Here is a 19,133-nt window from a genome sequence, read left to right on the forward strand (position 1 = left end):
CTGAATATTAAAAGCTTGTTTGTTCACTACGACAAGACCTAAATACAGCGCACTCGACCTCAATGTTAATGAGAAAACTCAAACCAGAACATCCCATGTTAATGTGAAAGACAAGTCATTTCCTCTGGAAAGATTCAAGGACCGAGCAATGCTGCACAGCTGCTGGTGTGTCCGGATGGACCAGTCATATTTCCTATTGACAAGATCAAAACGGCGTCGCCAGCTCGGTCTGCTGCTCAGATGTTGCTGCATAACATTAATAATGTGGACCGCACTGGATCTGAGAAATGTCTGTGCAGAATCAGCCCTCTGGAGACTGCAGCGTTCATGGGTTTGGGTGACAGATGCAGAGTTCATTTATTCAATGCAGTTGAATAGAGAGAGACCTGTAGCCTTGTTGCCTCCTGAGTCCACCAGTCCTGGAAGTCATTCTGCAGTTTGATCTTTGACCTCTGGTGCAGGTGCTGGAGATGATCAATCTCAGTCTTCAAGCCTTTTAAACGTTCAAAAGTCTTCTTATATCTTTAATTACAAAAGAATAAGAAGTTAATGGTGTATATACACACACCGATATACACATAGTTTTTATAACAGAGCAGGGAGTTTGGATGAATCATGTGTAAAAAACATTTGAAGGTTGAATACATACTGTTTCTTCTCCTCTTCAATCTGGTTACGGAGTCTCTCCTCAACAGGGTCTGATTCTGTACTTGGCCGGTTTCCCAGTACACCTGAAACACAACTCTCCCTTTTCAGTAATTTGAGTAGTAGTGCCGAGGTCCTAACATCGATAACATGAAAACTGTAGCAGGCGAACAGAAAAAACAAAACAGAACTAGCATTTATCAGTGGAGGTTTATTTTTTTATTTTTTATTTTTGGTTTAATTTGTTTGCTTTTGCAGATGTGCTCCAAGCAACGGTAAGAAAACAGTGAGGCAAAAGTCTGGTTTGATTGCTGCTTAATAATAAGCAGCGCCTTCGTTTTTTTACTAGGCAGAGACACCACAGTCCCGCCTACTTGGTTTTTATTGGCTTACAAGTCAGACGCTTGCAATTCCACAGGTCAAAGTTTACCTATTTTAAAGCCTGTGTAAAGAGAAACTAACCACTACCAAAATTAAATGCATGTCTTTCACACTACATGCCATTTCCTATTCAGTAAACTGGCTTTTCCACCAGCCAAATGTGATGTGTGTTTGCTTTGATTTGCGACTACTGCTTTACAAAAAGAAAAAAACCAGAAAAGTCTAACATATCAATGGTTGCAAATGCTAAAGCTGAACCATAAACTTCTGGTAGTGTTTCAAGAATCACTTGATATCCTTCACAGACATCCTACGTCCTATTTGACCTGAATCATGTTCTTGTTTTGTGCATCCAAACTCTCCTTTCATAGATCTGTTCTCCAGGTCCTGCTCCACTCAACAGGACATTTCCCTCTATGTGTGTTTTTCGAGAGCGTTCTGAGCCAAGACACGGAATCAGCACGCTCGTCGCCACTAACAAACTCCACATCTGACGCTGAATGGCTGAGGCCACACACAATCTACTCTAGAATCCAAGTCATTTTAGGCACAACAGGACCAAAATATTGTAGTCTTTCATAAACAGTGCACACATGTCGTTGTGGACAGGGCACTCCTCTCACAGTCGCACGCCCATTTCCTCGGGATTTTTCAGAAGCTCGTGAATATAGAATGGCTATATTCGGGGCTTCTGGGTGTGTTTCGAGTGTATGCTGCCGCGTAATAAAAAGCAGGCTCCTCTGAAGTTCCTCTTTGATGCAGTTAAAAGAGAGACCACTGGCAGTGTAGGTTAGGTTTGTAAACTTGTAGAAGCCCTTTAGCATGTTTATCAGGAGGAGGAAGACATTAGAGTAAGGGCTAGGCCACCCAATGTTAAAAACTTTAAGAAAAAAAGCTTTTAATTCACAATTCAAGACTAAAGAGTTGAGATAATGTACAGCTATTAGAGAGAAGAAGTGGAGTTTAATCACCTACCCTGTGCTGCCATCTGCATCCTTCTAGTCTCCAGCTGCTTCTTCAGCTCATCTGATAGATAGCAGACAGGTAAAGAAAGAATAACAGACATGACACTGACACCACTGTTTAAGCAGAGTGGAGTAGCTTTCACGTTATTCTATAGAAGCAGATGACTTGAGCCTGGTGAGGATTTGCTATAAAACAGTGACAGTTTACTAGTATAGCTGGAAGACACTAAAAGGCTGTGTGTGTGTGTTTCACATAAACACAGCCGTAACACTGGGCCCCAGTCAGATCTGTTATGCCTGCCACACAGCAGAGACCTAACAATTTATAGTAGCCATAGAAAAACATACATATCTGGTGCGTGACTCTGCGAGAACATTTACAATGGAAAAATGCAGACTTGGTGTAGGGTGCTCGTAGTGTTGATATGCCAGATTAAACACTGACGTCGCTAATAAAACATGTGGTTGGGAGGTTGCCGAGATGCTGCTGAGTTCTTTCAGTTTCTTATATGTCCGGAAAGGTTTTTGAATTGCACAGGTAGTGTGATGATCATTCATTTTTGGGAGCCAGATTTTTCGAGCTTTTGAATTATATTTACAGTACACTGTTATTCGGGATCACATTATTTAGGCTGTGGTTTTACATAACAGTAGCATGTACTAAGTTATTGCTGTAGCTACTAAAATTGCTAAAGCTGAAGATGAAAAATGTTTCTTACTCTCTTTGAAACGTGTTTAAAAGCAGTAGTTTTGTCCTTATTAAAACAGCCCAATTTTTTTATTGGTTCATTTGAGTTTAAACTCAAATGACTCCAGACTGGAAGCTAACTAGACCTCGTGTACACCGATCAGGTATAACATTATGAGCACTGACAGGTGAAGTGAATAAGACTGATGATCTCCTCATCATGGCCCCTGTTAGTGGGTGGGATATATTAGGCAGCAAGTGAACATTTTGTCCTCAAAGTTGATGTGTTAGAAGCAGGAAAAATGGGCAAGCGTAAGGATTTGAGGGAGTTTGACAAGGGCCAAATTATAATGGTTAGATGACTGGATCAGAGCATCTCCAAAACTGCAGCTCTTGTGGGGTGTTCCCGGTCTGCAGTGGTCAGTATCTATCAAAAGTATCCTTTAAGTTGCGAGGTGAGGCCCATGGAGGCCCCATCTCACAAGTTACAGGACTTAAAGGATCTGCTGCTAACATCCTGGTGCCAGATACCACAGCACACCTTCAGGGATCTAGTGGAGTCAATGCCTTGACAGGTCAGGGCTGTTCTGGCAGCAAAAGGGGGACCAACACAATATTAGGCAGGTGGTCATAATGTTGATCGGTGTATAACTAGAGATCATGTGATTCTGACTTGTTGTTGACCAGTCAGTCCATTTGTAATGCTTATAAAAAACCCTCATATTTTACAAAAGTTAACAAGGTTTTCTGAAACTCTCAGTGCCGGTCTCAAGCCTGGATAAAATGGGAGGGTTGTGTCAGGCAGGGCATCTGGCATAAAACCTGTGCCAAAATCAAATATGCAGATCAGACAATCTGCTGTGGCAGCTGAAGGAAAACAACAATAACAACAACAACATGGTTTTCTGACTTGGTGTGCAAGGCTTTAGGTTATTGCTTTTTTTCCCCCAGACGTGTTAAATCTTACTGACCAGTACAGGTACAAGTAGATATTTATTTTTTTACCACAGTGGAGCACTTCCAGAAAGATGAAATCAAACACTATTTTAAGCTCACAAACAAACAGAATGCAAGTGAAAATATTCCATTTCCAATATTAAAAAGTCGTGATATATCTATAATAACTACTTGGATATTTTATGGACATTCACAAGTAACTGATATGATATCCTATTAACAGTTAGATTGCACAACTCCTCTTCGCTTTATTGTCTACCTCCAAAGATATAGCAAAGGTAAACAATCATCAATATAGTTAAAACAGTCTCTATTTAATCCCTATTACTGATAATAATGAATCTAATCAATATCAATCAACAAAGTAGAGTAGATCAGGAGATACTAGCCAGAACATATAAGGTAGTGGTTATGGCTTCGTCTTGTTTGTATATCAGCACAAAAGGTGCTCCAGTCAGTGATCTCTAAAATATTTTTATTGCATTTGTCCCTCAAATATCCAGCCCATGTGCAATAGCCTTAAGTCTGGAAAGATAAATAAAGGAGGTGTAGCAGAACCTGGGCTTCACACAGTAGCAAATAGATTTGCTGGCAGTTTAAAACTGCCTAAAGGGAAAGAGTATGCGATTAATGGAAAGATGGTGGAAAATAAAAAGAAGAATGATGGACAAGTCCCAGCTGACTTGTGGGGCAAATATCTGACACAGCTAGTCGCCTTGCTGTCTGCAGACCTCTTCTACTCATCCCAGAGGATGTACAGGGATAAAATATGACAGGACATGTGGGATTCTGATATCAGGTAGTACTTCTGCTGACCCATTTCTGTCCATGGTAAAGTAATATCCATGGCAAGGTCTGCTGGATAAGGTTCTACAGAAACACATGCCGAGTTGAGAACATCTGAACGGAAAGACGCCAAATGAAAAGCTGCCATTTCTCTTATAAAAGTGATGCTATTAGACATTCTTAGGAATTAAAGAGTGAGCCAACTTGACATTCAGTCTTTGTTTTCTGTACCGTATATAACTCCTTCATCTGGTCCCGTTTAGATGGGTGTTGATGAGGAACCCACATGGCCATGAGTCTGCTAAGTAGTCTGTGCTGACAAGCCGAGTGACTAGAAACAGGATAATACCCTATAAAAACTGTTTACATTACACATAAGAATACACTCATGCCCATTCGATGTTACGATTCTTTAGTACTCATAATTCACCGTGACACACTCAGCCAGGTGCCCTTGTAAACACAAAACAATGGAGAAAATATACCCTACTCTCAAGGGGCAATAGAACGGTTCCAGTTGCTTGATCTGCAGCCTGGTCATAACTAACTCATAAAGCTACAGGATTAAGAAACACTTAGCTATAGTGCTGAGTGGTCTGAACCTTGCCTGACCTGCCTATGTTGACAGAGATGCAGATCTGGAGAGGAACCAGCATGAGACAGCTACAAGTGTAGACTACTGGATAGGACAGAGATCGTTAACTGTGATCCTAGAGGGCCAGAAAAGTTTGTCCTTGATTTACCCCCTGGGCTTAATCACCAGACATGTTAAGTGGGTTAGAGCACAAAACTGTGCCGTTTTTGCACAAGCTACACCACATTTGGACATCTACACATTAGATAACGCTACAGACAGGGACAGTAGATGACAGTTTAGCTAGCTTGTATTGTTAGCAGTAACTATGTGGGCAAATTCCAGCAAAAACATCATGCCAAGCAAAATAGTTACCTGAAGAGCTGAAGTACCAAATTAAGCAAGATAACTAGCCTAATCGCTGACAGTTGTATTCCTTTGTACCTACTTAACACACCTGGTAAGATGTACAATGTCTTTTCATCTCCAGTAAACATCGTGCCTTAAAGATAATCTACATGAACAGACTAAACAAGGCTTGATTCGTCACATATTCATTATAGCACAGTGAAATTATAATTTTTTTTTGCATATCCCAGCTTTTAGGAAGCTGGGGTCATAGACAGCCATGATACAATAACCCTAGAACAGAGAGGGCTAAGGAACACTTGCTAAAGGGCCCAACAGGGGCAGCTTGGCAGTTGTTGGACTTGAACCCCCAACCATCTGATCAGTAACATAGAGCCTTAATCACTGAGCCACCATTGCCCCAACAACTGCCTGTTTTCTCAAAATCCCAGACTGATCTATCCCTAGCCATAGATCTCAGGTGCTCCTGGTGGGTCCCCAGCCAACTGTGAGCTAGAATGTCCCCAGTGGGGCATGGATTTGCCCTAATAAAGCACTGTTAGTACACTATATTGCCAAAAGTATTCGCTCACCCATCCAAATAATCAGAATCAGGTGTTCCAATCACTTCCATGGCCACAGGTGTATAAAATCAAGCGCCTAGGCATGCAGACTGTTTTTACAAACATTTGTGAAAGAATGGGTCGCTCTCAGGAGCTCAGTGAATTCCAGCGTGGAACTGTGATAGGATGCCACCTGTGCAACAAATCCAGTCGTGAAATTTCCTCGCTCCTAAATATTCCACAGTCAACTGTCAGCTGTATTATAAGAACGTGGAAGTGTTTGGGAACGACAGCAACTCAGCCACGAAGTGGTAGGCCACGTAAACTGACGGAGCGGGGTCAGCGGATGCTGAGGCGTATAGTGCGAAGAGGTCACCAACTTTCTGCAGAGTCAATCGCTACAGACCTCCAAACTTCATGTGGCCTTCAGATTAGCTCAAGAACAGTGTGCAGAGAGCTTCATGGAATGGGTTTCCATGGCCGAGCAGCTGCATCCAAGCCATACATCACCAAGTGCAATCCAAAGCGTCAGATGCAGTGGTGTAAAGCACGCCGCCACTGGACTCTAGAGCAGTGGAGACGCGTTCTCTGGAGTGACGAATCGCGCTTCTCCATCTGGCAATCTGATGGACGAGTCTGCATTGTGCCAAGTGTAAAGTTTGGTGGAGGGGGGATTATGGTGTGGGGTTGTTTTTCAGGAGCTGGGCTTGGCCCCTTAGTTCCAGTGAAAGGAACTCTGAATGCTTCAGCATACCAAGACATTTTGGACAATTCCATGCTCCCAACTTTGTGGGAACAGTTTGGAGCTGGCCCCTTCCTCTTCCAACATGACTGTGCACCAGTGACCAAAGCAAGGTCCATAAAGACATGGATGACAGAGTCTGGTGTGGATGAACTTGACTGGCCTGCACAGAGTCCTGACCTCAACCCGACAGAACACCTTTGGGATGAATTAGAGCGGAGACTGAGAGCCAGGCCTTCTCATCCAACATCAGTGTGTGACCTCTCAAATGCGCTTCTGGAAGAATGGTCAAAAATTCCCATAAACACACTCCTAAACCTTGTGGACAGCCTTCCCAGAAGAGTTGAAGCTGTTATAGCTGCAAAGGGTGGACCGACGTCATATTGAACCCTATGGATTAGGAATGGGATGTCACTTAAGTTCATATGCGAGTCAAGGCAGGTGAGCGAATACTTTTGGCAATATAGTGTAGCATTAATAGAAGTCCATTTGGGAAGGAATGCTGGGCCATGCTAACTCCATGAACATTTTTAGTGGAGAAGGAGCAGAGATAGAGTTAATGGTTTCCACAAACACTATTTTTTTAAAGCAAATTAGACTAATTTAAAAAATCCTCAGGAGACATAAAAATAGCAAATTGTCTGTATTAAATGTATTGAAATTTCCACAAACAAAAGCAAAATATATGTGCATAAAGTCCGTGATGTACAAAAACCATTTCTAATGGGGGTCACTAAGTGGGAAATCTGAAAAAAACATCAGAAGTGAACGGGCACCAGGTTACCCACACAAATGCTGGAAAACTACAGAATATCTCATTTTTTTCAGGTTTTCAGGTCATTATTTTTTGTTTTTGAGATATAGTTGGTTGGCTAAAACTTGGTAACCCTGACTCAATGATTATAGTGCTTTCGGCAAAACGTGTAACCAAACACAGTGGAATAAAGGTATAGCTAAAAACAGCTGAAATTGAGCTGCTAGACTGTATGTCATATGACTGTATGCTGTCGACTCTCAACTGCTTATTAGGGTGTTGCTCGAAAAATCCAACAAATAGTAGCCTGTAGCAAAAGTAAAATGTGACAGCATCTCGACTTAATTTTGTTTGAGAGAACGTTGTTATTAATGTCCTCCTGCCACACCAAAATCTATGGTCACGAGCCACTGCTGCTCAGAATATTTCCAAACCCTGTGTATGCGACACAAGATGTTTCAGAATCTGTAAATGTCTGCTTTCCACTAAAGGGCTTTGACAGTTATTCTAAGATTCCTGTGGGCTCGAGCTTATATTCAATCAGCAGCATAACTGCATGGTTAGAGCAAAAGCAGCTTTTGAGTCCACCATGCTTGTATTCCATAGCTGAAAAAGCCATATTTTTTCCATATTTCAGGTTCACCCAGGATTGCATCAGGTGCCTTAAAATTTCAAATAATACTAATAATGGATTTTTATATATCTATTTTTTGAATTGATTTTGGATGGAGTACTCCTTTAAGTAGATAATTTGACACTGTAAATAGAGCTTGGTAAATTATAACCTCTAAATATCTGAATAATATCCTCCACCCAGTGGTCCATCTTTTTATGTCCATGCCATGTTAACCACATATTTCAATGATTAAGTAAGTGTCATGATACAGGCTCCATTTAGCTTTGAAATGGTCTATGAAACGCAAATCGCTTGTTTACTTTCAATACATATTTAAGACTTTTGCTGTTGCTGCATTATTTATTTTACCAGACAAGATTCCCATGTGCCCTCACTCTGCCAGGACTAGAAATACTTTCATTTCAGTGAGCACAATAAAAACTATACTTAAATCCTTCATGGATGATGCTTTCCACTATGTTTTTAGTCAATGGATATTCCATGAAAAAGTTTTCATGCTTAGCCAGACCATGTGATATGGTTCTTTAAGGCCAAGAACTGAGGGTAAAGGGAATGTTGGCATGCATTATCCTTTTGACGTATTTTCTATAAGCGACATTTGGTTCCCTGATGCCACATCAAATCTTGACGTATGCAGGATTCATTCTAATAATTGTACACGTGAGCAGAGAGGCGCCACCTTACCCACAAATATGCTGAACTCCTTGGATTCTTTGTGCCGCAGTCACCCGAATTCATGAAATCGCATCAGAAACCACTGGTGACTAAACTGAATGGGACAGAGACCAATATCATCCCCTTCGTGTTTTCTTTGCCTGACTGAATGTCTCTCATTGAGATCGCAAAATATACAGTACTCGTCACGAAGCAGTCTCACAAAGGACTCGCATGCAAGTGTCAGTGGGCGTGATAGAAAATGATATTTACCGTTCTATTCTTACATGTTGTTGACAGCTTTTCTGCCATAGACAAATTCCAATACAAAACCACAATCAAAACCCATGTGTGCATTTGGATGTCAGTTCAAAGTTTCGGACTCTGAGCTGACATCCACCAGCCGTAAACATGCAAGGCTGTGATGGCTGGGCAAGAACTCACTGACTCAAATGTACAAAGTACATCCACATCCCACTGAGGTGTTTACAGCCATCCCTCATGCTTCAATAACATGACTGAGAATCTGCACGTCTATGAGCAATAGGACCAAACAAAGGAAACTGCTGAGTTCAGGGAACAAATACATGCACATCTAATGCCCCAAACATGCTGATGATATTTATGCTCATCTGGATCCTGCTTTGTGAGCCATGGTTCCAGGACCGTGGGCCATAGCTATAGACAGGACAGATGGGCTCTTGGGAAGGGGTGGGAGGGTGGGCAAAGAGGATAGCAGATGCTGTATGTGGAGCAGGAGCAAGAGGACTCCCTAAATCCCCACACATCTGGAAAGTCTATTGGGGACCTCGACTGCACTTCTCAACCAGCCGAGGACATACCTCACAGGTTGAAAGGGTAACTGCGTTGTTTAGAATTTAGACAGGGTGCACATGATTAATTTATTGGACATATGGATGCTCAGTGGGCAGGTATTGGTCTTATCAAACAGGGTAAAGTTAACAATTAACAATTTTAAATAATTACAAAAACAAATAGGAACAAGAACCTAATATAGCTACAGGCAGTAAGAGGCGGGCCCAAGCACCAAGGGTGCAGCAATATCTTTTTATTGACCCAGATTTGGCATGCGGATGTTATTATGCCACATCACTGAGCATACAAGAGAAGCAGCAAGAGAGAACACTGCATGATGTACACTGGAAAGCCACACTTCCTGTCTTAGCATCAACATCATGGTAATTTATCTTCTCGCCATGACAAAACATAATCTGAGATGCCATTATCAACATTTCCTTTTCTTTCTTTTTTTTGCTGTTGCAAATGCGATTTGATTCTGAAGAAGTATTAAAAAAGTTAATTTCCTGAAAACGGCTGACTTTCAGTTGAGTAGATGTAAGACGCAGATGTGAAATTTGTGTATCTTTAGAAGACCCATAAATACTACAAATAGAAACTGGGAGTCTACAATGCAGAAAAATGTCACAGGGTGCCATTAAACCCCTAGGCCACATCTGGACCCAAACTTTTGCCAGAACCTGATGGCCAGCCCTTCTGATGCATGTGCCAAGTTTTCAAATGGCACCAAAACAATGCAAAAATACCTGGACAATATCATAACAAAACCAACCAGGCCCTCAATTAATCAGCTTTTGAAATGAATAAATATACTGTATATTATGCAACAACATCTTGGTCAGGTGCAACCTGCTGCTGTTGTGGTGCTCATTAAAATGGGGCCAGTTTAACTCAATATATTGCCTTGTATTGACAATGCTTGCTGACTAACAGACCAACATCCAATGCTCTTATTCCTATAGCCAGTGAAGCTGGACGCTGGACATGCATTTGGCAAGACATCCTGTACTCCTTGTGGTCACTGTTCTTAGACTGAATGTTAAGTACTATATTTCAGCTTCTACAACTACTTATGTACGGTTGAGTACAAAAGCTTTCATTCCAATTGTTTCTTGTTGGAAAACAAGGAAAACATACCATGTTTTTCAAGTTTGTCTTCAAAATAAATCCCCAAAACCACAAAATTAACATAAAAACACTCTCAATGGAACAAAATAAAAAAGAAACCAGTCTTTTTGGTCTCTAGACCTGATTTGAAGAAGATAGAGTGTGACATCTGGCAGAATTAGAGCAGATATATCAATAAGAATGAGCCAAGATTATCCAAATAAGAAGTATTCATCTTGAGATATCTGTTGAAACTCAAAACAAAGGAGGTCCAAATGCTTCCAGAAGAAGTTGGAGGCAGTTATGAGGGCAACGTATTAGAAAATAGTTTGCGATTGGAGTTGCACTGTAGGTATCTAGGTTGTTCAAATCAGTGGTCATTCTGTACAATTCATTCATTCATTCATTCATTCACTCATTTCATTTTCCTTGTGAAGGTTGATTCCAGCTCCTCCTGGCAGATTCACAGATGTTCCCAAGCCAACTACAAGATCTCCCCTTAAATCTCTCCTGTCATCCACAGGGTCTCCGTCCAGCAACATGCCTGATACCGATCTCCATCTCAATTCAGAGGTGCAGAGGCTCTACTCTGAGAATCTCCCAGACTGTCACGGTGCTCAGTCTATCACAGATCGTAAGCCTTTCAACCGTGTGGAGGAAACTCATTGGCGACTGCTTATTCTTTTGGTCATTATCATAGTTTGTGACCACAGGTGAGGAATGGGATGTAAATAGAGCACTTTATCCACAAACTGAGCTCCTGATGCACCACCACAGGCTGGTACAGATACCACAACACTACTGCCACTGCCCCAATCCATTTGTCAATCTCGTGGTCTTTTTTTTCCATCATTATGACTAAGATTTAAGCCCTTCAACTTCTCTGCTATTAGATACCATGCCAATTTTCCACTAAATCTGAATTAGATTTCCACATTGCTGAGTGACAGTCAGAAAAAAATGAAGACATTACAACTGGTTGATGTAGACATGCTGATGTTGAGGTATAAATTCCTTCATGCCTTGATTATTCTCAGTGTCTGCAGCAGCATTAATTCAGGCACTCAAGATTACAGGCACAATAATAACACCGGGCGTTTAGCTGTATCCTCGGTGAAGCCTAACACACGAAGTTCAACGTCAGCGCATGATGTCTTTGTTGGCGATGTGCTCTGCATGCCGCTTGAATGCCACTCAAACCCACACGCGTGACTTTAGGGAAGTCAAGTCTGCTGTGAGGTGAGGTGCCCCATTTCATCCGAATCTGAGCCGAAACCGCGAACACCAGTCGAACACTGTGGGAGATACAGCATGCTTAAACAATATGAACTGGGTGCTGGAGAAGTACGACGAGTAATTATGCTGCTGGGAGAGACTTGCGGTCAAGACAGTTTTTAACAGAAGGAATAGGAGCGAGTCTTGGTTTTGTTTTGTGGCTGCTTGATTATGAAAACTCTTACTTCACCAAAGAGCTACTGATTGTTAGTGACTGATTGTTTGAAGAAGCAGCTGGCAACGCTTAAAAAAAGGAAAATATGAAGTGAACTAGGGGGGAAAAAAAGCTATCTTTGCACACAGGCTGGTGAAATTTTATGGTCTGTTAGAGAAAATATGTGATGTACACAGTAACTTGAGCCACACTGTTTTGGCTTTTCTCTCTCTCTTGTCATCAGTGTTGCTGGAAAAAAGCTATGTCGTGCTGTTAGGTGTTAACAGAGAAGCTCACACATCACTGCGTTAAAAGGCCAGGAGAAAGCTTGCTAGCATTACTGTACATCTTACTCAGTGTACATTGGTAGGCTGTCGGAACTCACATCAGCTTGGGAATCTCACTATTTATTTGAACATGACATAAATGTTTCATCAGGCTGGACAAGACTGATCCCTATGCTGACAGTACTGTATTTCACAGGTCTTCATTCGAGGACAGAAAGAAACATCTATAGAAAGAGTCCATCACTTTAACTTCAACACCAGACACTCAAACCTACAGACCCTTTGATACACAGTACCGTGAAAGTCTTAGACACCCTATTATATAATACAGACATATACAGATATAATATAAATCCCCACCTTTCCCAAAAAACGTGTAAATAAAGAAAATAACTTCCTATTCCAACATGACTGCACACCAGTGCACAAAGCAAGGTTCACAAAGACATGGATGAGTGAGTTTGGTGTGGAGGAACTGGTGTGGAGGAGTCCTGACCTCAATCCGATATGACATCTTTGGGATGAATTAGAGCGGAGACTGTGAGCCAGGCCTTCTAGTCCAACATCAGTGTCTTACCTCACCAATGCGCTTCTAGAGGAAGGGTCAAAAATTCCCTTAAACACACTCTTTAACCATGTGGAAAGCCTTCCCAGAAGAGTTGAAGTTGTTATAGCTGCAAAGGGTGGGCCAACTCCATATTACATTCATGTGCATGTAAAGGCAGACGTCCCAGTTTTGGCCTGGCTCGCAGTCTCTGCTCTAATTCATCCCAAAAATGTTCTATCAGGTTGAGGTGCAGGCCAGTCAAATTTCTCCACACCAAACTCACTCATCCACGTCTTTATGGACCTTGCTTTATGCACTGGTGGGCAGTCATGCTGGAATAGGAAGTTATTTTCTTTATTTACATGTTTTTTGGGAAAGGTGGGGATTTATATTATATCTGTATATGTCTGTATTATATTATGTCTTCTGTACATAAGGGAGGGACAACACAGATCTTGGTCAATAGCTACAATGTCAAATGATAGCTTCCTTTACTGGCCATGATGAATGGCGATAGCTCTTTAAGGAAAGCGAGAAGTCTGGCTCGTGTGACTACTATTAAGATTTAAGCTTGAACATATATGCATTAGAATGCTTTTGAAATGATTCACAACAGGATATAGAACACAGTGGTAAGTGTGTGTCAGGATGTTGTTGTTTCTGGCATCTCCTGACTGTGAGAATGTTGCCAGAAAGATTCCACAGGAGTAGTGGAAGCGCACTCATAAAGCAGCAGCTCCTGCCCTGTAAAACAGCGTCATGGCGGAAGAGCTCGGATGAGAGCGGTGCTCCCAGGATCTCTGGTGTTCAGGAACAGGTGTGGAATGTGCTGAGTGACACTGCTTTACCCAGGCGGGACAGTGGAGTCCCAGCAAGAAGCCAATCGTGTAAGGGAAAAGGATCATTAGAGAAGAGTGTGGTTTTGAATCATGGAGCATTATAAGCAGAGCAGAACCAGCATGAGGCCATCTTAGGACTGTTCTTGATCAAGGTAATGGCGATAATAAGAGTAACGTTGGTGGAAGTTACGTTTTCACAGCTCTGGAGTGTGTGCTGTTTTAGCAGCATGGGAGTGACTGGGTGGCAAAGGAAAATTGTTAGGTGTGTGAAAAACTTACTGACTCTGCTCCTGGCCTGGTTAACCTGCACACCCAGTTCTTTAGCTTCGGCAAACCTGTGAAGAATCATATCATAGAATGCTTTGTATTACAGTTAATTTTTCCCCAAATGCACTATAATCATGAACAGTTCTTGTTGAACAGATAATAATCCAGGAAAATGAAACCTAACACAGACATGTGAAGCCATGACTAGTTTTTTTTTTTTTAAATCCTGCACATGAACCATAAGTTAAAGGCAGCTGAACGCACAGAGAGGAGAGTACTACCTGCCCTGTCTGTATACTAACAGGAAACAGCAGCCTGCAATTAAAAATAGTTCATGTAATGGGTGTTTTATGGCTGTAAGTTTTGAATTTGGTTAGAATGAATACGTCATTTAGAGATAAAGGTGGGTGATAAAGAATTTCATTACAGGGTATAACGATACATCATGACGCAAATTATGCATTTAACTATATGACAGTTGTGAAGTCTGGTAGCCTGATATCGCCGGACTGCAACAACCAACACACATTATATGACTACACAACCACAGTATAATAATATTAATTCTTTCAGCTGCTCCCTGTCTGGGGTTGCCATAGCGAATCATTTGGTTCGCATGTTTTAATTTGGCACAGGTTTTACGCCGGATTTCCTTCCTGATGCAACCTTCCTATTTCTTCTGGGCTTGGGACCAGCACTGAGAGTTAACTCTTTAGTAGCGGGGTTAGCTCCCTGCCCGGGAATCGAACCCGGGCCATGGCAATGAGAGCGTGGGATCCTGCCGCTGGACCACCAGGAGGCTATAGTATAATAATATTAATAATAATTATAAAAGAGCACTTTGTCTGTTTTTTAAACAGCACCGAAGTCTGTGCATGTTGGCCACTTTAACCGACTTTGGAGCTCTATTTCTGCTTCACAGCACATTTTTGTTTAATTTAATGAAACATTTTGATCTTGTAGAAATCTGTTATTTCTTTAACTTTATTCACATAAAAATTCATTGTTTTGCATTGTCTTATGAGTCAGAATTTAAAAGGAGTCTTCCTAAAAATAATTTTTCTGGTTTATTTTGGTTGAAAATATCCTGAGAATTGAATCAAATCAAAATTGTGATGCCAGTATCATGAATCGAATCGAATTCATGACTTTATCATTACACCTATATGTATATAGGCCAAGGGTCTTTAGTCTTGTCCACAAATCGGTGCTGTGGCTAAAGTTTTTAATTTTAAATCATCAGCCATAAATTTAGCAACACTGGAACTGACCTAGTTTTGTTAGACAGTCTGTTATAATATTTATCTAATTTCATGTACATAATAACATATCAACCCATTCACACTTAATGCCAACAAACAAATAGTTTGGTCTAATTTCTTACAAATGCAATAATACATTCAGACGAAAAAGTATTTCAGTTAAATGTATCGGATTAATGTTGAAGATGGACGACAACACTATGTAACAAATTTTTACTTTTTTCTTGTTCCTGGGAAATAAGTGTTATTTCCCCATTCTTTATAACCCAAATAAAGAGAAAAAGCCCATCTTAGCCATGAAAGTTTGGGTTTGAACCCTGGGCAATGGGATTCTCAAATTCTCATATTTCTCTAAACATGTGAAAAAGAGCTAAATTATACTTTAAAAACCTCTTGAATTGCAATGAAACTTTGAAAATGTACTATAACTACCTTTACAAATGAGGTAGAACTCTCTGGAATGTTAGCCACGTCTGATAGCCACCCATGTTTTTGGAATCATCCAGAAATTTGAGGAAGTTCTTGGAAAAAACAAGAAATTTGGAGAAAATCAAGGTCTCTTTTTTCTGGAATATTCTAGAACTTTGTGGCATGTTTTTAGAGTGATTTAGATTTTTCAAGAACTTTGTAGATTATTTGAAATGTTCTGGATAGAATAATCCAGAATTTTCTATTAATTCTGTAGCTGGGCTAATTTTGAGGTTTTCGTTTTCTTAAAAGCCCAAACCCAAACTTCAAGGGGCTTAATGGCTATTTTTTTAATCACTTTCCATCAAGAGTAAAATGGAAAATGTCATTCACTACCCAGGAACAAAAATCGTGTTACATAGTGTAATTAGTGTAAATTCATGAACCCAGACTCTGAAATATGACAATCCTAAATCTGCACCAAGAGGATGTCTCAATAGGTGATAAATTAATCACAATTTTGTATCAGATGACTGCAATGTCTGTCATTGTGTTCACTTTCACCATCATCAGTGTCACCAACCGAGCAAAAAGGGAAGAAAACTGACATCATACCTTTAAGATACTGATTCATGTGCACAAAAATAGGGCTACTATAAAAAGATACTGACCTCTGTTTCAGTATGACCTTGTTGTCTTCTAGAGTTATATTATCCTCATGTTCAGTTTTAAATATTTCAAATGCCTCCTGTCGTCCCATAGACAGCTCTGCTCCTGAGGAGAGAGACAAAGCATTCTGAATAAAGAGGGCAGTCTGCTAAATGAGGGATAAATCCAACTGTTTGTTCAACCTCACACCATAATCATTAATTGTTATCTGATTGTATATCACAGCATCGAAGAATTCTCAGTTCTGATTAAGCAGGGAATAAAACATGACAAGGTGAGCATTTCTAAGAAAAATATCCTCAGTGAGATTCTAATATGTTCTCGTTTGTATGGTAACAAGTCACACAGGGAGTTGTATAGCAGATGCTCCACATAAATATATTTTAAACATGGATGTAATTGTTGGTATTGCGAAGATTTCTATAAGGAGAAGATGGTTTAGCATTTTAGGAAGGAATCTAATGCTTTATAACAATCAAAGGTGAAGCTAAAGGAAGTTTTCAGATACAAGAAAGCCTTTAGGCTTTCTAGTTTCAGACTCAAAAGTAGATAAAAATGAGAGACTGGTAAGTGAAGGACTGTTCATAGCGGCTATAACAGGAACCTGTACCGCATCTCAACATAGTATAAATGGATAAAAGGTAAGACATGCCATTTTTTAATATATAAATTATCGTAATCATTGGCACCTTCCTGTGATATAAGAAGAAAAAAAATACTTTCTGACATGCTGTTGTAGGAAAATAATCAATTTCATGGAGGTATTGGCTCTTTGCTTTGTATCAGGCCTCATCACCACAGCATTCTGAATTATTTTCCTATTACAACACACCCAAAATGATTTATTCCTTACAGAAAACCTATAATCATCAACGTTTTGTGTGGTAAAATAGAATGAAAGTGAGGTCACTGATCTGAAATGACAGAACAGGCAAAACCCTGAGGTCAGGCACTGAGGTTGGCCAGATCCGAGACCAGAGACCAAACATACACTTCGGCAAACTCCATCACACCCAAAACTTTACAGATGGTAACAATCTATAGCCCATATTGTCCAATTTTCTCTCATTGTTTCATTACAATTCTGCCGTCACTCAACCACTTACATTACAGATAAATAAGCAATGAATAAACAGTTCAGGGTAGGTTCACGTGGGTTCAGAGACACTCCTGGACAAAGCGGGACTAAAACCGAACAGAGCTTTCACAATCCTTCAGAGAAGAAAGAAGTGGTGTAAAGTCAGATCTGCTGCCTACAATCCCTTTAAACACTGAAAAGCCCAGCCTGATACAGCTGTCAGTGACGAACAAATCCAGGAACAAAACAAAGTGTCTGGTAGGTAACCATTATTAACAGTAAAGAGATGCAGAAATCCTGTTCTGCTGTATCCTCATGAGATACAATAAAAGAATGATTGGATAATATTTAACAGGCACTCACAATTGGACTCCATTAACCCTTTTTTACCAGTACACTTCGACCAGCAGAATGGAAATCGACCAATCAGGCATTTTCAATTAGTATAAACAAATGAATTATTTTATGGTTGCGAGTCTGATATAAAATGAGTCAGGACACTGTTGGCTTTCAGTGTGATATATTTCTACCTCTGTTGGGATAACCTTACACAGAATATTAGTGGTTGAAGATAAAGCATTCGGGGCATCTCAGAGAGCAGAAATGGGTTTGATTTCACTGTTTTGTTTGAAAATAGAAACATTTGTGTGGAAATAAATACTGTTAAAAACTTTTTGGGGGGAATTTTCTATGAATATCTTGCCCCTAGTAGGCTAGATAAAATCAGAAATACTACAAATTCTTAAAGCCCTGAGTGCCTATGTTGATGGTCATTAACAACCACTATATGACATGACATTCAATGCTGAACAAAGACACAACCATTCTTTTGGCCTTTGAGAAAAAGTGTTTAATGCCCAGGATTTGTATGTTCAGAAAAGAGCACTAAAGCATGTAATATCATGTATATAACAGCATAAAAATACTAAAGAGAAAGCATGGATGGAGTGTGTTACAGTTCATTTCTTCTGACTGTCACAACACCAGCTGAGGATTATGTCATGTTAATGACCCGAACAAGCCATGGTCTTTGAAAAGCAGTGTGTTTCTGGTCACCATTTGAATATTTAACCTCAAGCTTAACTTAAGCTCTGTTCCTGACAAATGCACAAGAAATGAAACAGTTTTCATGTTTTATATAGAAGAAAAAAAATCAGGGAATACTGACATGTCTGGGGATAGAGAAATCAACAAGAAACCCAATAGAAAGAGCCATTTCGATGTGACCGTGAGAAAATCTACATCCACTCCTTAAACTTAACCAGATTTTTGAACAATATGAGCTGATGTATGAAAACCCCTAGGCTTTTAAAGCCATTCACAATCATTCTTCTTCCCTTTTCACAGTGTTTAAACACAAAATGAAGACTATTTCCTCATTCCCAGACTGTTCTGAGCTGTGGGAAGAAGCATGGGTTCCAAGGAAATTTTTCTTTTCACACTTTATTTCCTGTTAGGTTTTGACTGCAATATTCAAAGCAAAGCTGCCACTTTTAGTCAAGATAACCTTTTCTAAGTCACTGGCCTGTTGTGGAGTGTGAGTCAGTCAAACGAAGATAGAAGACAGCTAACAAAACATTTGTACAAATACTCTATATACATACTACAGGAGTTCTTGATTCTGATTGGATAGAAGGTGCTGATTAATTATCTATAATTAGCAGCTCTGAGAATTCTCAGGTTTATATTAATGCACTTGTTCTAATAGGTTTCTGTGACAACTCACA

The 19,133-nt window shown here is 40.2% G+C and overlaps 1 protein-coding gene across 1 annotated transcript in view; it reads right to left on the reverse strand.

The window, feature by feature from the left end:
• kif6 (kinesin family member 6) overlaps positions 1-19,133 on the reverse strand; it is a 101,903-nt gene that overhangs the window by 23,100 nt on the left and 59,670 nt on the right. Inside the window, exons 14-18 of the mRNA XM_058398870.1 lie at positions 16,331-16,433; positions 14,002-14,057; positions 2,002-2,052; positions 650-731; positions 387-522 (exon numbers count right to left, since the gene is read on the reverse strand). Of these exons, the coding sequence (XP_058254853.1) occupies positions 387-522; positions 650-731; positions 2,002-2,052; positions 14,002-14,057; positions 16,331-16,433 (428 nt within the window). The remainder of the gene's footprint in view (positions 1-386; positions 523-649; positions 732-2,001; positions 2,053-14,001; positions 14,058-16,330; positions 16,434-19,133) is intronic.

This window comes from Hemibagrus wyckioides, linkage group LG09 (assembly GCF_019097595.1).
Source record: "Hemibagrus wyckioides isolate EC202008001 linkage group LG09, SWU_Hwy_1.0, whole genome shotgun sequence".
Taxonomy (NCBI): Eukaryota; Metazoa; Chordata; class Actinopteri; order Siluriformes; family Bagridae; genus Hemibagrus; species Hemibagrus wyckioides.